The sequence below is a fragment of the Silurus meridionalis genome, chromosome 18, assembly GCF_014805685.1.
Source record: "Silurus meridionalis isolate SWU-2019-XX chromosome 18, ASM1480568v1, whole genome shotgun sequence".
NCBI classification, from domain to species: Eukaryota; Metazoa; Chordata; class Actinopteri; order Siluriformes; family Siluridae; genus Silurus; species Silurus meridionalis.
The window spans coordinates 8,390,111-8,416,963 of record NC_060901.1 but is presented as its reverse complement, the minus strand read 5'-3'; the positions used below and the strand labels follow the sequence as shown (position 1 = coordinate 8,416,963).

Here is a 26,853-nt window from a genome sequence, read left to right as displayed (position 1 = left end):
AATAACTAGTGACTACTTTATAAACAATACACTATCAGTTATTTCAACCCATATGTCAACTGTTTCTTTTTGTTCTGCTTTTATGATATACTGTATATGAATTACTATGGCCTCATGACACTAATGACTGATTTTGCATGTATTCTCTGATGTTCATGAAGGTTGGAATATAGTGTTCTGTTTTCTAATGAATTGATTTGGTTATATTTGGTACATAATCACCATTAATTTTTACTCCAAGTTAATTAAGGGGTTCTGAAATGTCAATTGGGTGAGTGCCTTATATGAAAAAAAGAATTGACTCCAAATCAATACCTGCTTTAAGATTCTGATTTTGGGTTGCAGTAGATCTGTAAGCTATATGATGAACACTAAGTACAAGGCCAAAAACACCCCTGTTGGCACTTTAGCACATGACAAAGCTCCATATAGACACATTAATACCTTGGGGTCATTTACAGTAGGCAATACATATCCATAGGTTTTTGGAAGGTGGTGGGAACACCTGAAGGACATGTAGCTGAGGGGAAAATTGCACCACTGTGTCACTTTCTCAGGTTTTGGTAAAATTGATACCTCATTTTTTTAAACATTATATTTTCACATATATACATTATATCAATTGAAATTACTTTGTTTTTTGTTTGTTTTTTAATGAAAGTGTTGTTGTTTAATGAAGGAAGGTTATGTAGAGTTGAGTCTAGGAAATTACATGGAGCTGTGAGGTGGTGACAATACCATGGCACAGCTGTGCCACCCTGCCAACCAACAATATTTATAATGCTGAATGTATTGATAGGCCATTAAAGATGACCTACAAAGAAAGTTACAGTTGTTACTTGTATTATTGTTGTCATTATAATCATTATTACTGAACACCACTATGACTTCCTACTCACAAATAGAAATATTTAGTTTATTAGTGTTTGATTTGAGAACATATCTGCTCACCATGTTGTACATTTTTAAAAGTGTTTTTCTCTCCCACCAATTCTTCAAGGCTTAGTGCAGCTTCAGACCAATCTCTCTCTCCATTGAGGGACTTAACAGCTTGAGTCTAATCAAAGACACTTTCCCCCCTCTGCGTTTCAAGCTAAAGCAATTCAATTAGTTTAATTGGTCTCCCTATTATGGGCTATAATGAGATGAGTGTGTGCCTATTGTCAAACTTTACAGGCTACTTTAAACTGCCTCCCTAATTAGAGAAAGGACTTTAATCTCACTGTTTTACTTGTACAGTAAGCCGGATTGTCAAGCATGCCTCTGGCTTCGGGTATAAGCCAAACTACAACAGGCATTAAATGGTTCCAGTGTTTGTTCTCGGTCATGACCTGCAGAGCTCGAGTAACTATACCATGAACTCAGCTCATAGCTGTTACAATACATTAAAAGCCCCAACATTTCAACAGAAGGTGATTATCTGTACTCCTCTACTCTGTTGATCTTCCTAAATGCACTCTAGTGCTGACAGATTCTCTTATTCTCCTTGCTTGTCAGTAGAGGGAGAAAAGAGGGTGGCAATTTTTGAGTTGTGATGACAACAAAATGGCTGACAAAAATGATTGCACTTACTATCAATCACAGAGCAGAGAGCATAGCATGGTCTGGTGGCTAGGCTAATAGAGTGGTGAGGGGAAAGGCCTTCGATGGCTTCTTTGCATCTACACTTGTGCCCTTCAGTGAGGCACGTAACCTAAATTGCTTCAGTAAACACTCAGGAGGTGGAAATGAATGGAGTAATGGGAGAAATCCATACACATTTCATAAGAGTAGGATGAGGGTGTTGAGGATGTGAGAAGAAAGACATCTGACACACAATGTTAACACAATAAAACTGTATTACATTTGTGCTTAAAATGATTACAATACAGTATGTACATGTGTCCTAAAAATAAACATCTCATGCTGAGTGACACTTAAAAGAAAATTATTTAATAGCAAGCCAAAAGCAATACTTTTATTTTTAATTTTTTTTTTTAAATATGTACAACCACCATTTACAAATCAGTTTGTCTTTTCTTGAGGCTTTGCCCTAATTTTCAGAAGGAAACTTAAGTGTCAGTTGGATGCTGCTTGAATGCGGTACAGTAGCGTTAACATGCACTTCGACAAACTCGTCAGAGCCAGTAAATCAAAGGTTGCACACCTCCGGTTTATGTGAGCTGACTTGTTCAACACAACAATGTTTGTCAGTGTGCAGTAATGAGGCCAGACTTGTGAAATCTGGACAAGAGGCTCAGCAACTGGACAGTGATCCAATTCAAGTATAAATATGTCAAGGACAAAGCCTCAGTAAGATCCGCACAAACAAAACAAAACAAAACAAAACAAAACAAAAAAAAAAAAAAGGTTTAAATAAATACATTGTAGAAAGAAGTAAATCGGACACCATCCTCCCACCCCACATAACAAACTGACTTGTGTGCCAAATCCCTACAGTGTCCTGACAATGATCTCTGAATGCTGTTTTACATACAAAGCAAGCAGAACATGAATAATCTTAGTAATAAAGTTGTATCAGTGTAGCAATTCCAGCATGTCTGCTGAACCAATAGGAAAGAAGCGAAACAAAGCACTGAGTTGTGTTCAGCTGGACAGAGCATTTTCATAAAAGCAAAAGAAATAAGGAAAACCCCTCAACCTGAGATCTTATATTGACATGGCTCCCTTGCTTCTAGCTGACAGGACAACATTTATATCTTTTCATCACTTACTGATTGTTTTCCCTTTTTTGCCCCTCCTAATGGTCCTTAGCCTGAAAGTGAAACCGGGGGCAATGGAGAGGGGTCTAAGTAAATGCTTGCATTTTTTTGCACGGTTAGATGTGTGTGTATGCCAGTTGTCAGGCCTTGGGGTGGATTGTCTCCATGAGGCCTTGGGTTTTAGGGGCAGGAAAGAAGGGTCGTTTCAAAAGAGCCACAGCAATATCCAACACCAGTGTCACTTTGCTCAGGGGAATTGTGAAACCCCCTTACCAACTCACAACAAGTCTCTATGGCTATTCTGTACAGCAGTGCCCCATAGTGGGCATTTCTTATGTACATTATCAAAGGATAAGGGCTGAAGAGGATGGTAGTGCTTTTGGTGTCTGACTGCATATCCCCGTTTAGGTCCTCTCTCAGCTCTCTCCCCACAAGTGTAAGTGTCATGTAGGGGTCAGCGGACCTGTGGGGCATAGCCTTCCTTCATCAGCCCCTCTTCGTAATCCGTCTGACACAGGATCATGTTGTTCTTCAGGAAGAATTTGTCCCCCACACAAAACCTGAAAAATAAGAAGAGACATAGAGAGGTGAAGACCGAGCGAGAGAGAGAGAGAGAGAGAGAGAGAGAGAGAGAGAGGGGGAGATTCCACCTGCCATTCTAAACCATCATTGGGTTTGTCTGACCAGGGAAACTTCTAAGTAGAACACTTACACTAGTGGGTTTCCCCAGTCTCAAAGGATTCCAAGAAAACCCCTTACGAAAGCCAAGACCCCGTTACCATGAAAGAGCATTTGAAGGGTCAGCTGTTTGTGCCCCTTAACAAAGTGGACCAGGATTCTCACAAATGGATAGCACTTTTCTGTTTGAACTAGTGCCCTATCTCAAGCTATATGCCACAAAAAACATGAACATTAGGTTCTTAATGTTTGCTTAAAAGTGGGTTCCAATGAACTATCCAAGGAGCCCATGAGGAATATATTTAATTCATTGCATTGGCACTAATGGATTTGATATTGGTTGGTAAAATATGTTCTCAAAGCTTAAAAGTACAGGAAGTAAAAGCTTTCACAGTTGCTATTACTTTGTCAAAAAAAAAACAAGGGTTCTTGACAGGTTCTTTGGATAGCTAAGAGTCCCAGCTGATGTGAAATGGCATAATGATGATTATGGCTGCTTATGTGAAGCACAGTAGCAGTGTAAAAGCATGTTTTTCTGCATTATGTCTGGGAGTTCATGAAGGTTGAATGTGACACTGAGGGTGAATGGAGTGGTGGTCATTAAGGAAAGGGTTAAGCCTGCCAAGTGGAACAAGTGCTAAGTGTAGAACTGTGTATTTGTGCTGTGCGTCACTGCTAAAGAGTTTCGCTGTTGAAATACGTTTCACAGGCTTGCAGTACACGTAGCTTGTTAAACCCTCAATGCATTAAGAACCTCCCAAATCCAAAAAGCAAACAGATCATCTCAAACGTGAGTCTTGAAAATGTTTAAGTTCTCCGTACCAATACTGACTCTTTCACTAAAAAACAGATACTAGGAACTGAGATGAGGGAATTTGAGACGATGAACACTAACCTGACCTCTAACTCTGAAAAGCACAAGAGAACCTGACCTGAGGGAAGGTGCTGTGTTTACAGTGTGTATCTCTGGAGTCTATTGGTAGCATGAAACTGCTTCTCCACCTGCAACATGAATAAGTCACAACCAGGCCTCCACTCATTCTGCCCTATGGGCCACTGTCTCACTTGACCTTTTAGAGAGGAGATTATGTTGGCAAGGAGAGAGAGAGAGAGAGAGAGAGAGAGAGAGAGAGAGAGAGGGTAATGATATGTGATACATGGGGAGGAAAAGAGACAGAAATTGAGAGAGTACGGAGAAAGAGAAATGGGGTAGGAAAGATAAAAAAAGGAATGAGAGAAAGAGAGAGGGAGAAAAAGAGAGAGAGAGAGAGCGTTCCTCTGTGTGCTGAGTTGTCCTAAGGGCTGCTTATCTTGCTCACAGCGAGTTCGACAAGGTCAGACTACAAGTGCGCAATTCTGTTTACCAGTGTGCTTCCCCTCCTTCTTTCTCACAGTATGTGTGTGTACCTGAAACTCCCCCATCACCATTTTAGCTAGAAGATTAAAAGACTAGTTCACTTCTCAGCTTGAGGCTGGAACAGGAGCGCAAACAAACTCAGCAGGCTTCAATCCCCCTGCGAGCCCATTTGCCTCCAATCAAGCGCGCTTAAACATGCTCTGTTGACCACACCGCATTGTTTTAGGGAATAAAAAGATCAATTGAACAGAGCTACGTTAACCTTTCCATCTATCTAGCAACCTAACAAGCAGTGGAGACAGCCCTGCATAAACCGCTCCTAATCACAAACTCTTTCCCTGTGAAAGTTTGTAAAAGATTGTATTAGTCACAGGTGACAGTGTCAGCCGGCAACCGCAGCCATTAGGCAGGATCAAGTATCAACAAGTAATATCCATTAATCGCGCTTGTTGACATGGTGATTAACACAAAGCAGAGGTGTGCTTAATGTAATGGTGTCGTTGGCGCCAATAAAAACGTCCTGTTTAAATGACACATTCTTCCGGGGAATCCATTAGTGTCCATCTTGTTTGACACTCAAGACCCTCTCCTCCTCCTCGTACCTCCATCTCTCTCTCTCTGCTAACAGGAACCTTCTGCGTTTATTTAAAGCCTGTGTTTTCCGCTGCCTTTTTGTCCCGTCACCGCCCTGTTTCGCAGCGCCAAATTGTTTCTGCTCTGTGAAATGTCAACAGTGCTGGTGACATCTGAGCGCCAATTATGACGAGGATATTGCAGGCAGCCCATCAGAGGTAGCTGTAATAAATGCCCTTGTGCTGCCCTCCATCTTGCAGTTCCTGCAGTCATTACAGATCACCACATGTTCCAACCGCCAGCATTAAAACCTCAGTTTTGTGTGTGTAGCCCCCAATAACACACACTCAGAGTTCAACTGCTGTTACAGTGCCTTTACTTTCCGGAAATGTAAATGTCTGAATTCGAACGGACACAATTGCTTTTTTGTGCTTAGTTTTTTACTTATTCCTTGTTTTTCTTTATTTCTTCATTGTCTTGCTTGTTTATTTCGTACCTCATTTCCTTTGGTTCTCTTTTCTCATCCTCATACTACCATTTTTTTGCCTCCTTCTTTCATTATTTCTTTCTTCCTGCTTATTTATTTTTCTTTTTTCCCTTTTTTATATTTTAATCTTTATTTTACTTCTTTGATTATTTCTCTTCATGCCTTCATTTCTTTTGTTTGTGTATCAATTTCCTTTCTTTCTTTCCTTCCTTCCTTCTTTATTTATTTATCAAATCACACTTTCCTTCCTGCCTTCCTTCCTCCCTTTCCTTCCTTCTCTTAACACCCCCCCCAAGGTCTGACAGTTGTGATGAATATGTCTATTGAGACCCATCTAGCTGAAGAAAAGATTCCAAGGCAGCACCTAATGATGTATGACTACTTCTGCGATTTGCCTCGGAGGTCCATGTTAACTATAGTAGTAACATCTCCAGGACAAAATAACAGGCAGCTGCTAAATGAGGGATAGAAAGAAAAAGGGAGAACATGAAGCAGCTGGAGAGAACAGAATCAGAAAAAACAGATTAGAATAGAAGCGACTATTTCATACGAGTTCTTTGTTTCCAAGAAGTAACTTTTTACATGTTAGACAAGGTGGCCAATTGCAGCCCACAGACTTGCAGCCCAAGTTCAGTCCCCATAGAAGTGTACAGCCCAATTTGGCTCTGGCAAGCTCCCGCCCGACTATGACCCATACTTTTGACCTCCTCCAGCCTGGCACCCGCGTCCTGAGCCCTTGTACCAGTCCCCAGAGAGCCTCTGGGCAGCAGTGGCCAGCCTCATCAGCACAAGGCAGGCCGTCTATAGTAGCCTGATGAGGCCAGAGTGGACGACAGACTCATCGATTAACTGTTCCCCTAGCTCTAATCTGTGTCTAATGGGTCGCTAGAGTCACTCAAAATCTAACACACACACACAATGACAGGTCAGTGCCCATTAAATAAGCTGAAGAAATGGCTCCAGAGTTTGCTGGTTGGTTTGCCCTAAAAAATAAGGCCAGGCTTCTGCTAGAGCTTGGTACTGTGCTATAGCCTGACATTTAGGAAATACAAAGAATTATGTTCTTGCTTGAATGGTGACACGTGAATCATATCTGAAACATGTTATTCTGTGCCAACGATTCACAGTTAGTACATCTCGCAGCCGAAAAAATGAATTCAGATCCAAACTGAGGCAGACCTTTAGATTTTTATTCTAAATGTATCTCTAAATGGCTTCCTGAGTATGGAATTCAGTGCGATGAAATCGGGCTAATCGCTGGCAGTATGTAACATTTTCTCCTCTCAGCTGTGCTTTTGTGTGGGCTGCGGTGACTAATAAAGCTGCTAAAAGGAGATGATGGTTGTGTAAATGTGTGTGCATAGTGGGGAAAGGGTGTGTGTGTGTGTGTAGGGGTGTCTAAAGTGTGTCAGATTATATCCATTTAACCACAGAATGGCAATATTGGGCCATGGTTGACCCTTTAGAAGAAAAATAATTACGTGCTGTGAACCCTGCTAACCTCAAATAGCTATGTGAATCTCAAACTCGCTGTTCGACCAAGGTAGCCATTTTATAAGACAGATTAGGTCCTTATAAAAGGCCAGGGGCATTTATGCTTGTTAAGTAGTGTGATAAAGATAAATAAATTTTTGATTTTTTTTTTTTAATTAATCAACATAAATGTACATAAATGAGGGATTCACAGATCCTTTACAATATACACCCCAATTTCCAAAAAGGGAAGATGGACGATTATGTTTTTAGATGCCAAACATGGTTTATCTCCTACTAAACTGGGATTTTAGGGGGTGTACCAGTTGGCAGCGGTTTTTTATTTTCCAAAAAAAAAAAAAAAAAAAAGTCAGTTCACGCATTTTCACGCTTGTGATTTCCCATTTTGGTTCCTTTGTACTTTGAGCTAAATGTGGAAAGCAGGCCCAGAGTGCACAGCACTGGAAGCTCCTGATAAGCAAATCAACATTCAAACCCAATTCAGCGCAAGTGCCAAAATGAAAGCGATGGGAGTGGGTCCATCATCAAATCCTGTTTTTTTTTTTTTTATTTTTTTTTTTTATATCTATTGCCATCGCAGGCAGCTGACAGTGATTGTCTGGCCTTTCTGATGTTTATCCAGGAACACCAGAGTGCTGGTGAGCTGATACAAGGTTATAGAGCTGACAAAACTGTAATGGAGAGGCTTACCATTTATCCATCTGTTTTTCATTTAGAGAAGTGCATGGTTTTGTAGTGTGTTTTTTGTTAAAATCTGTGAACAAAAACGCTGCGTAGGCGTGTCAGGTGGCATGTCCATGTATGTCTGGAGAGATAAGTTCTTGTCAAGTTTCTGACAAATGATCACACTGTTGATGCGAAATTGATGTTGTCAACTCACAAATTGTTTCTAATATGCAATGTGCTGACCGCTAAATAGGAATTGTAAACTTTCAATCGGGAAAAGGCGAGTACTTGTGTATCTTTGCAGGCGCATTTTTACCTAGTGTTTAATTGTCAGTCATGATTTTTTTATATCAGTAGTTTTAGACTTGTGGAGTCAACCATACTTTAGTCCCTTCTCAAATACTAACATATTCGAAGTACCACTGTGACACCCAGACCCTCCTATTAAAAATAAATAAATAAAAAAAAATCTTATAAAACACCCATGTCTCAAAGTGTCAAGACACTGCTGGAAAAGTCTAGGCTCCGGGTGAGAAACAGCAGCAATTAGTGCAGACACCACGCCATAAATCTTCTTGTGAGGGCGGGTGAGATTGTGATGGGCAGGCGTGGCAGCATAGAGAGGCTGCAGCAGTGAGTGTGCATTCCTGACGTCGATTTTATTAAACACTTGATTGGCTGGCCTAATGTAAAAAGAAAGATTTGCCTGGTTCTAAATGGGGTTTAATGCCGGGAAGACCAGCAGACCAGGCCAGGCCCTCACTGATGAAGATTAGCTGACTCCTTGCATTAGGGGAGTGTGTCTCGTGCAGACAAGTGAAGTGGCAAGACAATAACCTGGTGCTAATTGTGCGTAACCAGAACCTGCAATCTGCCCTTCTGATGTGCACTGTTCTAAGTGTGTGTGTGTGTGTGTGTGTGTGTGTGTGTGTGTGTGAAAGAGAAAAACGGAGAAACAGACAGCGGTATCTGCTCCACTGAGTCTTCCAAGTATAAAGGAGATTGATGCTTGCAGTTTTCCCATAGTGAACAGTAAGATTGGCCTCACACCGACATTTATTTTATCAAGAAATGATCATAAAAAAATAATTAGGAAAAGCCAAAATGAGTGTATGGGGTAATTTAAACTCAAATACCAGCAAGGGATGCAAGAGTTTGATGACACCATTAAGTAAATAACTAAGAAAAACTTGATTTCATGACAATTACAAAACGCACATTTGTTGGCAAATTGGAGATCATTCATTTGGATGACACCCTGATCATTTTTAGATATCCACAATGCTCCCACATGGCCGATTTAAAGTGTTGTTTTTAGTGAGAACAAAGTTGTGGTGTTATATCCCTCTGTCATTGTTTACACCACGTCTGTCCCCTGTAGGTGTCTGTGAAATGTGCTGCTTGCTCAGTACGGCTAGTCATTCACATGACTCACTTGTGAGGGGAATTTTCGGTGCAAATTAGATAACAGGATTTAAACCATACGACTAATGTTTCTGTAGTGCATAGATGTTTTATTACTTAATGACTGTGTACAAGTCGGTTCTACGGTACCAGAGAACATTAACAGGGTGTTTTATCTCCTTATTTTGGTATTTGATCCTTCATTCATATTCAGTAACTATTTAATCTTGATCGGGGTCATTACAGAGATCTGTCAGAACTACAAAGTCTATCATGGGAACACTAAAGACAAGGTGGGAATGCCCTTTGGAGTGGATGCTAGTCAATCAAAGAGTACATTCATACACATACACATACACACACCACAAGCAACATACAATCACTTTACCAATACAATTTTGTCATTGATTTATTTATGAAAACTGCTGAAGACTTAATAACTGTCCATTAGATCCTATTATCCTTCCATTAGATCCTTGTGAATATGGTCTGTTTGTGAGATTTGCGTATCGTATATGTTCTGTCTGTGAGATCGGTGTTTATGACGGCAAAAGATGCTGATGACTAGTATGTAAAAAAGAAACTGATGGCTATATCCAAGTGAGTCTTTACTTGTCACAGCTTATCATAAACACAGATGCCTTCGAGTTTCAGGGTTTGATGGAAAATGTCAGCAAACACAGTGGATCTGGTCAAAACTTGCATGTTGGGGAGAGACAGACAGGCAACACTCACCGCTGGTTACAAAGTTGACAGGCAAAGCAGTCCAGGTGATAGACATTCTCCTTGGCTCTCATGACCATCTCGAAGGCTGGGATGAGCTTGCTGCAGGCTGCACAGTTCCCTGTCACGCCAAACAACCTGCCAAAACAAGGGAAGAATTGAATATTTTGAAAGCTAATCACTACATAGTCAAGGTTCAATAGCGCAATGCAATAGTTTGCACAGGGTTGCTTCTTTGGTTTGGCTCTTTTCCCCATAGCTCCTCATTACGTTTCAGTGTGATGGGTTAAACAATCATAATAATAATGGCTTCGAAGGTGCCCTAAAGGCACAAGAGACAGTTCAAGTGCACTGAAAATATCATGGCGATGACTAGTGCTGCTGACACGTACTCGACAAGGTTAGCACCACAGAGGCAGAGCAGGGACTTGCCCAGGGAAGATATTGAGAGGGTGTTCTTAGAACAGAGAGAGAGATAGAAAGAAAGAAAAAAAGAAAGAAAGAAATAGGGAGAGAGAAGTAGAGAGAAATGATTCATTAGGGATTCATAGCTGTGACTGTGCTGCAACCTAGTCAGAGTAAAAAGGGGGAAGAAAAAGAGAGGGAGCGATCTGATAACAAAATCATATAACAAAATAACCTATTAGGCAGGCTTCTCCAGGCACTTTTAGCCGTCGTTGTTAAAATGATAAAACTGCATGCCACTCTCAGAGCCTGTAAGAGATCGCAATCTGATAAATGATCTCCAGGCCTGCGATATGCGGGGTTGTTTATTAACCTTCGGGAAAAAAAAGCATGTTCCCCACAGGCAAAGCACACAGTAAAGACTGCGCGCTTACGAATACCTACAGAATTAAGGGATACCCTCGACACACAGGGGGATCGTCTGTAGCGGTCAAGCTCACTGCAGGAGAGCAAAAGGTGACTTTAGCTGTTAGCTCAGTGGCAAAATGATTGAAACAAGGACATATCTCATTATCAGCGGTCTAATTATATCCATGTTTGTTTTATCTTTTGCATCCTACTTATTTCTACCTAAATGCCAGAAGGGCTTAATATGAAATAGATGAAATGATGCATCTGTCCTTGTGAGAAGCCTTGGATTTGAAAACGCTAAATATGAATGTAAATTTGCACTGTGGATTTATGGTGTGATAAAAACGCATCCTCAAAGAACCATGTAAGCAACGGGATGTACCTTTATGGAAATGCAGTTAGACATATGCATGGATGAGTTCATGAAAATATTAAAATTAAACCCCGTTTTGTTTAAGGCGGAGAAAACCTCAAGTTTCACCTGATGAATGACAGACGATGCCCATATGAAAAAGTGACGCCTCCATCTTTTTTTGTTGTCAGGTCGAATCAAAATGGCACTGCATTTTTTTCTCCCCCACTTACACAATCTGTCTTCTTCGACTTCCCATCTCTTGCAAATTTAAAGTGGCCCGTGCTTTTAAATGGACTTGTCACGCTATTTTCATTTGAGTGAGTGGGTGCAGAGCTGTGGGCTTTCCAAATACAAAAAGCTTTGCTTGTCCCACTAAGTGAGGAATAAACCTGCCTTTATCTGCCTGCTGTCTCTCAGCTTCACCCCAAAAGAGAACAGCGGTATGAATATAGGAAATCAACAGCTGGGCTGCTGTTTGACAAGCTAGAATAACAGTGTGCGGCGGTGATGGCAAAATAGCAGATGCACGGTTAAAGATGGAATGAAAGGTCACTTTGTGCTTGAGCATGTGGAACCACTAAATTTCAATCTTAGCACATAATATATGTTAGTGCAATACCACCATATACTGTGTTTATGAATGAAAATTACACAGAATAATTGTAGTTTGCGATAAGACAGGTTTTATTTCCCGCTCACACCTCGGGTTCCCAGGTAAGAATTGAGAGCAGAAAAAAAAACCCCACTTAAAAGGGTCTTAAACATTTTTTGTTTTTTTGTTTAATCTTATACAATTAATTTTAATTTAATAAATCCCCACTCTTTTGAAAGATGCCAATAACTCTGAATTTGACTGCAGCTGTGCACATCTCACAATAAAAGTGCTTCATGTGAACCTGGCAAATTCATGCTTTGGCACTGTCCAAACCTATAGTGCATTTCAACAAATAATCAGAGCATGATGTGCTTTTCCACAGGTGCACAGGTGATATCCCTCAGAAGAATTGCTACAGCACAATCCCTGGACCAACCGGCTAACAGGCCATTAGATAACACACACTCTGGGACTCCTGCACCCAAGGACACTATGACAGAAAAAAAAGCATATGACAGAATGCCATGTCCATTATAGTTCTGTATTTACTGCCATATTTTGCAGAAAACTTGTCAAAGCTTAGATGCTCATAGAACAACCAATAGAAAGGTCTGGATCCTGAATGCCCTGCATGAGCTGGAACACAACTGCTTACTCTGTACACTGTTGCCCTTAAGGACTGCTAGTGGATTTCAGGATAACTTTTACACATAGCTAGACAGACTCACTCAGCAAAAATAACCCTAGTTATAATGTTATAATAAAGCTTAGAACACAACTGAACTGACCTGATAAATGGCCAATTATACAGCCAAATCCCCACTTTAATAAAGATGTGTGTGTGTAAAAACAAAAATATGCAAGTTTATTTTAGGGTCTACAGAGGATTATTCTTTAAAATAAGTTAATTAGGGTGTCTTAAATGTAATTTAAAAAATAGTGTTTCGTCAAACCAAAGAGAATAAATTGCGCATCTTCAGTTTGACTTTTTAGCCACAGATTATGACCAAATGGCAGGGTGTATTATTTCAGATTTTTTTTTAAGGCATTTGTTTCTCATTAAAGAATTCTCTAAATGTTATCCAACACTGAACACAGGCATGAGAGTCCAAACACCTTTAAGTAACCAGGAAAATTTTCACGTCTTGCTTTTTTTGGTGCGTGATAAACCAATTTGTTTTTAAATAGTGTTTTGATTTTGTTCGTTCTATATAGTCTCGGGTCCTTTACTTCACCTCTTAGATCTTTTACTAAACCTGTACTTGTATCCCAACTCTCCTGACAGTCTTAGTGAAGCAAAAGAAAAATCATAGCATAACAGCAGTAATGTTTCTAAATGATGTGTTAGCCATTTGTTGAAGCTTAGCTACCAACAGCATTTTAGGATCCTGTTCAAGTTTCTTCATGTTTGCACTCTTAGGCTGTTCTGTAAAAAAAATCAGCTTAAGAAAAAAATCTGAAGACAAATTGACACATAATTGTGAATAGTTGTGGCCCATTTCATCTTCTGAAAGCTTACTTAGGGCTAAACCGTATTCAATATACTACCTACAAACAGTGAAAACATCCATGTCCCATAACACACACTAAAACAGTACAAAGAAAATGCAGCGGTTTGATCTTATAAGCAATTAAAGTCCATAAAAGTTCCTTTACATTGATGCTTAAGGAACAATGAGTGGAAATTGAGCACAGGTTTGTTGGGAATATATTTCTCAAGTTGTATTCAAGTGAAAAGCACTTTTGTAATTTTGTTTGCACTCAAGTTGTCAAACTAAGGAACAAGAGACAGAGTTTCAAATGGCTTATGAATAAAGGAGGAGGCACATGTCCTAAATAAAACTCTTCTTTCCTTGTTCTGTAAGACATTAAAATGTAAGACATTGGTTAATACTGACTGGCTGCAGCTGGTTGGGAGAAATCATTCATATTAATCACAGAATATTATAGGGATAAATAGTTGCATGAAATGTGGCTTGTGAGTTATTTTATCATGTGCCATGGCCATTGGTTCGACCAAACCACAGGTTTAATTGTAAAAATGAACCATACATTGCTAAAACATGGTGAATGCCGAACATTATCTAACATGCATCATCAAAAGTTTAGGGCTGGTGGTTAGAGTTACAGATGGTGATGGCGTACCAAATGTTGAAATCTCCTGAGGAGGACCTGAGCCCATGCCAAGCAGGAGAGGAAGGAGGAGGGAAGAGGCGATAGATGAAGCCCTACCTGCCACTTGTCTTTCCTTGCTCAGTCAGGTTGATGCCACAGACGCTAATGGTTCTCTGGGGAGGCAGCAAATTAAGTGTGCTTGGCTAGTAATGAATTCAAAGGGCACATGTTCTCCAAATGTGGTCTCTAAGAGGAGTAGAGTATACACCTAGATATGCACACATCAACACTGGATGATAAGGTACACAGCCTCTTTTTTTTTTTTTTTTATGGTGGGTGGATTAGCTTGAGGCACAGTTAACTCTTGTGTCTGGTCAGGAGCCTTGTGGCAAGCCAGCTACAGAGGAATTCACTTTCGCTCAAACTCAAAGCTTGACAAATACAGCATATATCTTTAAAAAGGCTGAAAGAGGAAACAAGAAATTAGAATTCAGAGTGCCATAAATTTCAGCAGCACCTTATTGGAGAGAAAAGGTGCGCAGCAGTACTTCATGGCTGAATGGTATCTATTTGATGAGAGGAAAACAGATACCAATTAAATTATTCCACAAGGCTTTAGCCCAGTGGGTGCAGGAGCGAAACCCAGCTACTCAGCTCGCCTGTAATGATTAGACAACGGCCTGTTGGAAAAAGCACAAGAAACGTCACCTCAACATGCTCACCAAGTTGTACAATTCATATAATTTACTTGCTGTCACACTCAAATGAGAACATTTTACTATCATCATATGCAGAAACTGACTAAAGGAAAAGCAAAAAAAGGCTCAAAGCCCCTTTATGAGTTTATTCCATGTATTTTTCTTCGCTTCAACCATTTACGTATTCTATAAACATCAAGGGCAGCAAATTAAGCATACTTTCTTTCAGGGTCAATCATTAGTTTTTCCCTTTAAAGTGAAAAAAAAGAGAGAGAGAGAGAGCACGATAACACCGCCACCTCCAGAGCCATTTGAAATTCTGACAGCGGCTCCCTCTTTCTCCTTCCTCCCCTTCCCCTCTGCCACCCCCGCCATTTCAATTGCTCTGGCCTCGGCGTGCATTCATCAGCTGCCGAATTAGAATTTGTTTCCTCACAAACCATTGATCATCGGCCTATTACCAGGCAAATGACAGTTAATTACCCACTACATTAACCACCGGGACCCAGGGACCAGCTCCGCGTGCCATCAGTCAACATGATGAATGTGGCAAGTTCAGTAATGCACGGCCGTTCTCTCGTCCGCCTGCCACGCTGAGAGCAACCCCTGGATCTCACTTCCCGGCACCCAGGGAAAATCTATGGCAATCTGCATAATTACAGGCTCAGGGTTAATAACAGACAAATGATTTGTTGCGTCTCGAGCAGCAGGCGCCCCATGCCAGCATGCGGCACAGACTGCGTGGCTCGCGCTGGTGTAAGCTTTAAGACGTCACGTTTTAGGAAGAGAAGAGAGTCGGCGTGTGAGAGCAGGGAAAGGGAAAGCAGATGGGCGGGTTGGCTGATGGAGAGTGGACAAGGCCGGCAATGCGATCAGACGTCTGCTTTCTTCAATTTATACCCTCCTGTGTGTGCGATTTCCAAAGATTAAACAACTCTTGGGGCAAAATTATTTCAATTAAGGGCAGCCATGCTCTGGGAATTGGCTGTGGGATAAGATTTTCCTCCTTGAGTGCCCTGCTTTGCCTGGCTGCTGGCTGGATCACTTCTAATCTGCACCTGGACTCTGATATCCTAATGATGAATTATGCGCCTCTCTTCTCTTCCCTTCCTGTTGCTGCTGCACTCTAGCCAGCTTTCCGCCCAAATGCCAGTCCGCTCAGGCTGATGCAGGGATCTGAACTAATCACCAAGAAATACTGTTTCAGACTTCTGAGTATCTCATGAGATTCTCCCACAGATGAGGCTTCACATCCTTTATTTCTTTATTTTTCTTTAATAGACAGTATTGAGACAGTAGTCCTGTTAGCCAAGACATTTATTATGGAGAAGCATGCTTCTTAAAGAGGGTAATTGTTTCCTGACAGCAAAGGTTATTGGTTCTGTTTGCTGCTACAAGATAATTCTTTGTAAACAGTTTTGTAAGAATACAACAAATTCAGCAAATGACTACCTTATGAGTAAGATTACGTAGATGAGCAAATAACAGATAAGACAGTGGCTTAAATTGCCTGCAAAGGAACAAAAAAAAAAAAACATTTGCATTTGAGTGTGCAGGCGCTGCCGGAATCAAAACACCACTGTACATGGCTTCCATTTTGTGATTCTTTTCAACAGAAAATCACAGTGAAACAAAGAAAAAATAATTACACCCTTGCTAAATACAACCAAAGGCCTTTCAGCACTGAAATTTGGCAGCTCTGTGTGGGGACTGGGAAGGCATTTTGAAGAGGGTGTAATGAAAGTTTTGAACCCCCGCAGGGCCCAGATGTGCACTTCGATAGTGCCAACCCACCTGCAGTCACAAGCTGAGTGCCAGGGTGCACCACACTAGGCCTGCAATTATCTGCACCAAACACACGTGGTCCCACGAGTCAGTGCTCTTCACAGCTAATTAAGCTAATCTCAACTAAAGGGGGACCATCCAAAAACATAATGCATCCAGTCGACTGATTCTCGAAAACCATTTAGAAGCATTTTTTAATGGAAACACTGGTGGTGTGATCTTTAGCTGTTCGAAGCGAAATGATTGAGAGGGACAATGCGGTTGTGAAGAGCTTCCAAATGGATACAGTGGCTATTGTTCAGGAGGTGTCCAGGTCAAAAAACAGACGTGTTTTGCTGCACGTGTGGAGAATCGAGGCAATACCAGATATATCTGCATCGCATATTGTTAAACATGACATTTTAATTTCCAGCATTGGGATCTCAGTAATATGCGAGCAAGCCTTTAAACAAAAATACAATTTATTATTGTGCTCTGTGAGTATTTTGTCCATAGAGGAATCAGATACATTTCAGCTGGCTGAACTGAGTAATGTAATAAATACATATTGGGCAAACGGACCTCTCAGTTTGAATTCTTATATTACAAGTCGTAATAGCAATAAGAATGTGTACCAAATTAAATACAGTCGGAGCCTGTGAATTCTTTTAACTTTTATTTATCTTGTGTTAAATACGTACGCAGACTATGATGGGAAATTAGTGAACGTTCTGGAAACACTGTTTTCAGATTCTGCTGAATGCTCCAAAATGCTTTGTAACCTTCAAAATGTTCCCAGTGTTCTTATTGAAGCGTTGCTTGGGAATTTAATTTCCTCTGAGTATTTGTTATGCACATGCTAAGCTACACTTAAGAAGTTGAAAAAGGAGCTTCTCTTTTGAGCATACACGCTAAAACATCAAATGGCTCATCGCAAAAGCGCCATTTTATTATGTGCTGTCAAGGCCAAAAAAGAAAACAATGCAGTCCTACCCTTGAACCATCGGCTGAAACGCTGACCCTTCAATCATGACAGTTTAGCGCTGAAGAAAAACATGATTCAGTAATTGTCCCTTTATTTCAGATTCAACTAATGGTGAATACAAGTGCTCATTTTGACCTCTCTGCATTTACAGATTACATGTGAAAAGCTCTATTTAATTACAGGAAGTGAAGAACACACATTTGCAAGAATGAGCCTTAATGCCTAGACTTGAAAAGTAAATTGTAGCAGAGAGGTTAATGGTGGTCAAGACTAACCCCCCCACCCCCAAGCCAGCACAAACACAGCAATTAGAAGGTACCTTAGAAACAGAACATGAATAGAACATCTCTTTTGTGTTAGATGTTTTTTATTATTATTATTTACTTACTTTTCTCAATTCGATTTAAAAGACAGGAAAGGTTATGGTTTTCGACTTTGTATGGTAGGTAAACATTTTATCAGAAATATAGATAGAATAATTGAACCATATTAAATGCAGTGCAGTTTTTTCAGTCATGACTGAAATGCTAAATATTTCAGAGCACACTGATGTGCTAATACATTCTACCTTCTTCAACAGATCGGTGTACAAACTTCCTTTAGAGCAGAAAAGCTTTAAAATAGCATTAAAAAAAACCTTGCAAACCTGTCCATCTCTATTAACATGTTTTGAATAAACTGCAATGAGCAGTGCAATTGTGTTATACAAAAAAAGGGAAATGTGGAATTAATGTAATTAGAACTGCTTGAACAAACCTCATCACCCGAACGCTATCACGGAGACTATAGTTGGGAAAAATGTCAGCAAAAAATTACTTCAAACCCTACCTGATTAACTTCCTTCTTTTTAATCTTACAAACAAAAGAAGTAAAAAAAAAAAAATACTTAATATAGGTTTTTAATTAGATGAAAGTTTCAAATGGCTCCGCACAATCAGCGTGACAGGACTTTTTGTAGAAATAATGATTGAAATGTTTTAATCACTTCTAAAATACAGATGGGGATTTTTTTCCCTCTCTGTGAAAAATTCCCACTGTTGGTTAAAATGAAAATCCACCTTAATGTTCTCCAGACTAAAAGTAATTAGTTGAATAAAGATAAAGCCAAATGAACTCATGATCAATACGATTTTCCCTCCCTCAGTCATTTGAAAAAATCTAATTAATTATCCGCACCCCCTTTCGGTATCAAAAGCCTGCTCTGCTTTGTGCCAGGGACATATGGGTATCAGAGTAATGCGTTACAGAGTGCAGCGGCTCCACTTCCCCGAGTGTGATGTCTCTTTATTATTCCAATGTGTGGCAGGGAGGAAAGAATCAGGGCAAATGATCTCGCTACCCATGCCTAACAATAGAGGAGTCTCTAATGAATGGACCAAGAGCAGCCAATTATTTTAATGAGAGCACACAAAAGCCTTAGGCCTGATCAAATCCAAATATCTGGAGCTGTTAGAATGTGAGCACGAGCAGCACTGGGGTAATTCTGACAGAAGAAGAAAAAAGCTTAGCTGTTTCATTATGGCATACCTTTTCCCTTTCAGCAAAGAAACTTCTTTCAACTTAAAATAATTACAGACAAAGGCTTTTATGAATTATGCGCTTACACACTAATACAAACTATTACTTGGAGGTGACTGAAGATTAAATGTGTCATATTTAGATAGGGATGTTGAACAGAACTAGACTGGATTAAAGTATGAATCTTTAGTTGAAACATCACTGAATAGCAGTAGCTTTATCCTTATAGCTCGTATTCCCACAAATGGTGGCCATTGTGTAGCTCAGCTGCAGTACGACAACTCCTGTGTTACCAGGACGTCTGCTGGCTGGTGTGTGTGGGGTGTGCAGGCCCACTGCAGATGAGCCGAGCTGAGAAATCACCGGCCTGATGCACACGTGCCCCGTGAACGCACATGCTGGTGATTCTTTTTGATTGCCTCTTTAGCATTTCAGAGAGATTAAAACTGTATGGAAAAGCGGCAGAGATTCAGCACAATCAATACACAACCACCAGCATCTGCCTCAGCTAGCTCTCTCTCCTTCTCTCTCACACGCACACACCTGGATTAATCCGCTGCCCTTATTTCCCCACACTCAGATAGGTATTTAATGAAGAGGCAGGATGTGATTTGAGGACTGCATTGATTACTTACAGCTACACAGCACTGCCCTCCCCCACAACAGCCCACAGTCTAGCAGCTCTAAATGTGAGGGTGGAATAGAGGAGAGAATAAATACTGTAAATTACTTAAAGTGGAAAGAAATTAGAGATGAAAATCCAGTGAGAAGAGTATATATAAAGAAAAAACAACTGTAAAATAAAGAAAAAAAGAAAAAGGAGAAATTATTTTCAAAGAGATTGTAAATATATAAATTGCCATTTATATATGTTAAGTAATGGATCCAGAGCTTATCCCAGAAACACTGGGCATGAGATGGAAGTATATCCTGGATCTAAATCAATCACAATCTGCCATACACACAGACATTCACACAATTCACAAAAGCACAATTTAATAAGCCAAGCTAGCATGGTTTTGTGTGCTCATGCTAAGACCGAAGGCACGTTCCATGTTGGAAGTTTTAAACTTGGATTGAGTAGTTGCTGGAAAGGTCTGTAAAGTGTGCCAAAGAATGTCTGTTAAACAAGCGGAATTAATTTATGGAAAGAGTTTGGATAGCGAGAAGAAAAAAAAAAAAAAAGTTGCCCGCGGAATGACAATACAGTGCTCACCTCGCGAAAATTGTAATAAGCAACACTAACTAAAAGGGAATTCTGACATTCACCCTGCGCTGCACATGCTAACCAAGCAACACATAGCTCAGTATGATGACATCAGCATTCGCACAGGAAGCCGTGCTGGCTGTCATGTGCAGCCCATACTGTCAGGTAATGTAATAAAGCTGTTAATTCCTTCAGTGAGACGGGCTTGTTTGTGGCTGCACCCGGGCCAAGGGCAAAGCCAGAGCGACTCATTTGCATTCCTCTCTCTCTTTTGGCTCGCTCATGAATAAATCAAGCTGTTAAAATGGCTGCATTTACATCTCATTTTACAAAAAGTACAGCTGAGTGACTGGACTAGATGGGGCTCACTTAGGCAGGTTGTCTTCAGATTCCTCCATGTATATTGTGCACTTAATAGAACAAGGCAGAATTGTACTGGTTCAAAACATCAAAATCATTCATAAAGATTTGATAATCCAGATGAGTCTTACTAGGTTTCTTTTTGCCTTGTGAATTTCTAACAACTATAACCCACAGACACATACACACACGTATATATATATTATATATAAAAAAAGAGAGCAGCTTTTATCTCTACAGCCAGGTTCGACTCAATATAAGCATGTGTACTGATGCTAGATCCACAGTAAAATAACCTTGACCACGTGGTTGAAGGAGATCTCAGGGGTGGACGCTGCTTGGAGCATCTAGCAATGTCTCGCAGTTCCGCTAGGCCGCACACTAATTGAGAAGTCACTCAGGGGTTCAGTTTAGGGAGGGGGAAGGCTGCCCTTCAGTCCCTATCCAAATCAAGCTCTCATAAAATGGGCCTGACATGGACCGATCACCATCTGAAGGTTTCTCTCCCAGCAAACAAAAAAAGTGAAGGCCTTTTCAATCCACCTCAGTTTATTTCCATAAAAGGTTGGTTAAGAAGGGGCGAGGCCACAGGAGGCAGGACAGCCCTCTCTTGTAGCATAGGCTAATTGGTAGCGGAGCATTGATGGATTGCATCAAACTGCCATTCATACCAGATAAATGCAGTGAAGCTTATCGATTCGGAATTCCAGATTCATTAGTAAGGGAAGTGTACTTGATTAAGTCATGCATAAAACTGGACCTGCTTATACCAGGCATACCAGATGGGGTAGCCTAGCAAGAGTGTGTGACATGACAGTAATATCACATCAAGGCTGAAAGGCATTTCTTCTGAAAAAAGGGTAGGAGTTGATTTGGTAATTAATTTTCATGCGCAATATGGTCAGCAATGGTGAAGTTCTCCAGGTAAGTTTGATTCTTGTGGAAGCATGGGAACACACTTTGAAGGGGATTCCAGTCAATCACAGGAATGAAGAACACATACATTAAGGGAAAATGATGAAAGCCCATATAGACATGGAGAGAATATGCGAGATTCCACACAAAAAGTAAGTGACTATATGGATTAAACCAAAAGATCTGAGTTGTTGTCTTGTTGCAAAGCTAAATGCTACACCACTGTGCCGCTCATATTATAATACTGGCCAAGCAAACCATTTTATTCTAATTCTGAGCACTGAGCTACAACAATGCTTAACTTGCAGTAGAATAATAAAAAATGCTCCATTAGCTATCTATAATAACTGTCTTTTGAAGAAAGCAGGTGTTCTTTGTGCTGATATGACCTAAATCCCAAAGCCTGACTTATGCTCTCACATACTGCTTGCCCAAAGGGCAAACCAGGAAGCCAGAAGGCAGTTAGACTGAGCTTTTGTTCCTTGCACAAACCTCTAAGGAAGGTCTTTCCTTTATGAGTACGGCACCACACCCCCTGAGCATTTCCTTGGGTGCTTGTGTTGCTTTATCTCAGGTGAGAGGCACCAGGTTTTGGATGATAGTGCCAGTTGGAGGCTAAGCTGAAGCTTTCTGGATGGCACTGCAGTCTTGAAGCCAGGCTAGTGGTAGGATTCCAAACCTCAGAGTCCAGAAACAAAAGCCGATCAGTGTCTGCCAAAGTTCTGGAGGCAGCGGGGGGGCTGCATGTCTGCACGTGTCAAACGGCAAGGCTGGTTATCACACTCTCACATGCCGGCAGAGGAGAGATGCCAGCCAAATATGCAACAGCGCCTCATCACCGCTACCCCCCTCCAAAGCTAGTTGAGGCTCCAACAGCCTTTGAATTAACCGCCACTGATCTTCAATTTGCATGTGCAAGGTAGAAGACCCCTGAAGCTGCATCTATGACAGTGTACACATCATAAAACTGAAATGTGGATGATCTCTAAGAAAGGCAAAATGGGACTTTATAGCAAAAATGTACAAATATTTGTGGTACCATTCACTCACAATTTGTGCTGATTTATTATTCAAAACACTTTAGAGGAGATCTAGGGATTCTTCTGAGTCTGTGCTTGGAATCCGGAAAACGTAGTATTTAAACAACGAGGCACGAACTGCTGATAATATATGCAAAGAAATGACCTGCAGCAGTCCACACAAAGAAAAGGTCAAACAACCCCCAAACTGGGCTCAAGTTTAATTAAAAAGACAAAGAAGATTGCAAATTATAGACAGTTCTCACAGATTAGCACTCCTCGTAAAGGGAATCTGAGAATTCTGCAAGCTCAGACACCCCTTTCCCAGAAGGCTGTCCACCATCTTTGAAGTCAGTGTGGGGCATAAAGGTTAATCTCGGTGGAGTAAGTATATCAAATGGTTTGGAGGGCAAAAAAAGGATGTCTGTTTAAAAAAAAAAGGTAGACTGTTTGAGAGCCATCATGATCACCCCTCTGAGTGCAGTCAGCAGGTGCTTGATTTAATTTCCTCATTAAGATTTCGGCAGTTTCCGAAAAATTAATGTCTGTACACCGGGTGGGAAAAAAATTTAAGGGAAAAATGAAGTGTATTCTTCATAAAATGTGAAATTGTCACATCTTGATATCAGTATTCCTATTGCTATGACAACTACCAAAAATATTACTTAGATTTACTGTCGGAAGTTTGCTAGACTGCCTTGGAAATATCCTAAAATATAAACAAGGAAGCTCCAGAATCCTAACAATGTAATTACTATCACCTGCGAGATTTCAGGCACACTGTGAACACATACAGTACATAAAACCAGGCAGTGCCAACAACTGGGTGCATTATAAGCTGCGGCAAGTGGCAAATGCCATACACGAGGAGGTAATGAATATATTTAATAACTCTGCTCTTGTTCACAGGCTTCTGCTCTGTCAATACAAATCAAACCTTAGAGAATTGCATCACTACATAGAAAGTAATGGCAACATAATGGCAGGAATCGATACGACAAAAACAACAAGGAGCCGTAAGCTGCGGACAAACAGTCTCTCCCACTGCTGGGATGATAAAAGATAATATTGCACTCAGCAGGTGTCTGACTGTGCTCTTCTGCTACAATGCTGCTGGTACGCATTTACCATGCCGTAGTTGGGACCGTTCTAGCTCACTGCGAAGAAGCCAAACTGATATCTTTCCTCCACACCTTGCCATTTCTAAGCATATAGTCATTTTTATGAACTCTTGGTCTGTGTAATACGAGGACAACATATGCTCTGAATGACAAAAAAAAAATCCTTACAAGTCCTTACATTTAAAATGGAGCTAAATGACACAGAACAACTATAAAAATAATTCTGAAATGAAGGAAAAAATGGAAAAGCCAAAAAAGTTTTTAAATCAAATTTATTTTTAAGTTGTTTTAATTTCGAAATCAGAAAGGTTCATTGGTGGATATTTGCCTGCCATCATAATGCGATGAAAAATGTGCTAGTGAGGGAATTCAGTGCAACAGCAGCAGTCCTCAGCAATAAATCTAAAGCCACTCTGTTTTCCTTCTCCAGACCAAATCAACCCCATCTCCAGCCCCTGGGTGGCCCTTTCTGATCAACAGCAGGGTCAAAGTTGACATTTAATCTAGCCACAGACTCATGGAGTCTGTCCACGCATGGCACAGTCAGAGCCGTCCGACATTTCGCTTCCCATAAATCCACAAAACAAATTGGAAGAGAAAAAAAAAGTATGCCCCCCCCTCCTTCCACTCCCCACCATCACAACATCACCACTTTTCGATGGCTCCACTAGCCTGCCATGAGAATGTAACCATGGCTGGAAAAGGTAAGGAAGATTATCCTTTTATATTCCTCTCCCAGATTAGATGGAAATCATAACACAGACTGACTTGCTGAACTCTGACCCCTCTGAAACCAATTTCATTTGAAGAGATTGCAGTGATGTAGCTGGATGTCTATGTGCTTTTGCTGAGAAAATTAAACCAGGATTTGTAATGCATTCAAAGAGAAAGTACACAAGAGGGGATGCAAGAATGAATAAATTGCTGTAGCTACCTAGTCTCTTCCTCTTTCAAAATGTACATGCAAGTACAACCATCAGTAATGAAATATATTTTTTTTAAATGTGTGTGTAATATGTATATATACACACATACACTTTGATTTAGGATTGCTAAATATCTTAAAATGTGGATTTGGAATTTTTACTGTAAAAACGGACAGCAAAAAAAGGGTGAGTAACTTAATAAAAAATTATTATTGAATTTTTTTTTTTAAATCACCACCTTACACTGAATGCCATTTGCCTATTTAATAGCCCTAGGTGCTATTCTAAATGCCCCTTTTTTATATTTAATTTTAACAGAGTAAACTTTAAAACAAAAGATTGAAAATAGGACAAAAACAATAAGAAAAGACATTGCCATTGCCCTGCTCTTTTCTAATGATAGTACCAGTGCACTGGCAAAAGGTATGCTTAACAGGGCCAGGTGGTGACATCTTAATTTTTCACGGCTGCAAACATGGCCGTGTGCTGGTCCCCAATCGCCCCCATGCATTATTCCTGCCTTAAGCACTGAACGTCTGGGGATATGGGGTAGGAAAAGGAGGAGTAGGGGGGTATTGTTTTACAAGGCACCCAGCTGCGGCCTACTTGCCTCACCCTGGGTTCTTTTCAATGAGTTGTCGTGGGTGACCCCCTCTGGCTGACAGTTATTAATAATAACACACAGTAGGGAATAGTTCACCTTGTGGCAATGGAGAGGCCGTTGCAGCTCGCAGGCCGGCCTGAGAATCTCCAGGGGCAGGAATCATACGACAAACCGCAGGGAACAAATACAGTCGGCGATGAGCGCAGAAACCAGAATCAAAAGGCTCTTGACTAATCACTTTTGAAATTTATGATTTCTCTTTGCATGCATCTTAAAATGTCATCTTTTAATTACATATGCACTCATTGATGTCATCTAACATTGCCTTTTTAGCAAGATTGTTCTCTGTGCAGCTGAACATCTGAGTACTGAACAATCCTGACAATTCAGGTATGTCCTATACCCTATTCAAATCCATACTAATTCTCTCCCCATCCTCCAATTCCCATACACTGAACTGCTCTACCTGCAAAGACTTTGGCAGATTTGTCAATCCACTAAGTAATAATGGTGAGATTACACAATAATCAGTACTGCAATGCAGGTTATCCAGATTAGATTCCACACCACTCATGAATTACAACATATAAATTAACATCGTTTTGCATAATGAAGTCCGTGCCTCTCCTTTTAAAACATTTTTTATTATTTTTTTGCCTAGCCTTTATAACTACTGCCCACATCATTTCTATATTCAGACCCCAGTATTTATTTCTATTGGTAGGTGCCCAGAAATGGCATTCCTTTTTTTAACGCTATTCCTCAAGCCCATAGAAAGATGGCTCCCCTTTATATAAATCTCACCTCATCATTGGCCTGAGTGAATTAGTTTACTAAAATCAGCCTCTTTGCTGTGAAAAACACAAGTGTCCCATTTTCTCTCAAGGAATGTGTTCATCATTTTTGTAAATGCCAGCTACCCTTAAAGGACAACACAAATTGGCTGTTGTTAACACCATGATGACATAAACAAGGCTGCTAAAAAAAAACCTGCATCCACATGGGCCCTTAGGGGTACTAGTGAGAACATGGGCTCAGTAGTAAGGGACAGAAGGTACTATCTAATGAGACGAGAACGAGAAGAGGCGGTTGCTGCAGGCCCATTTAAATCTTGACCAGAAGAGGTTCTTTTGTACGCACAGAACGCTCCATTGTAACAAGTACCGCAGAGAGACAAGGTTATCTGAGGCTGTATCCACATCTCAAGTGCTTGATATCGCTGGACTAAAGGCAGCTCCTAATGGAGAATGCTCTCCAAAGGGATTTGCCTCTTAAGAGTCATTGAAACAACTTCTTTGGAAATCAAGACCTTATAAGTTTGTGCTGTGCAAATGGTAATTTAATGAACATTTTAAAATACAAACTGAATGATGTCTAATATGACTTGGAGCTTAAATATTAGACCACACTTCAGTGGTGCACATGTCAGAACAGGGGGTCAGACACACTCTGGAACACGTTCCTTGTCGCATATATGCACTTCATCGCATATACATGTTGCATATATAACACTGCTATATAGTCTTTTTAAGTTGGTAATGAGTCCTTGTATTTTTATCAATTCTGATACTCTTATAACGCTCTAATAATGTGCTATAAATCATCCCTTGAATCACGTATTCCTTGTAATGGCATGTGCGGTACTCTGCAACCTTTATTACTAATCCTGTCCTGTGAATATTTACAAAACAATTAACATTGATTACCTCAGGTCAAATGAATAATTTGATAGCAATAATAATAGGCTGTTATAACCATTTATAAATGTAGG

General features: G+C 40.4%; 1 protein-coding gene across 4 annotated transcripts in view; it reads right to left on the bottom strand.

Moving 5' to 3' along the window:
* Positions 1–1,820: 1,820 nt before the first annotated feature.
* Positions 1,821–26,853, bottom strand: part of lmo3 (LIM domain only 3) — a 37,870-nt gene continuing 12,837 nt past the window's right edge. For all 4 annotated transcript variants that reach the window (XM_046874018.1, XM_046874020.1, XM_046874019.1 and 1 more), the window contains exons 3-4: positions 10,097–10,222; positions 1,821–3,262 (exon numbers count right to left, since the gene is read on the bottom strand). In XM_046874018.1, coding sequence (XP_046729974.1) covers positions 3,157–3,262; positions 10,097–10,222 — 232 coding nt within the window. In that variant the 3' untranslated portion in view covers positions 1,821–3,156. The remainder of the gene's footprint in view (positions 3,263–10,096; positions 10,223–26,853) is intronic.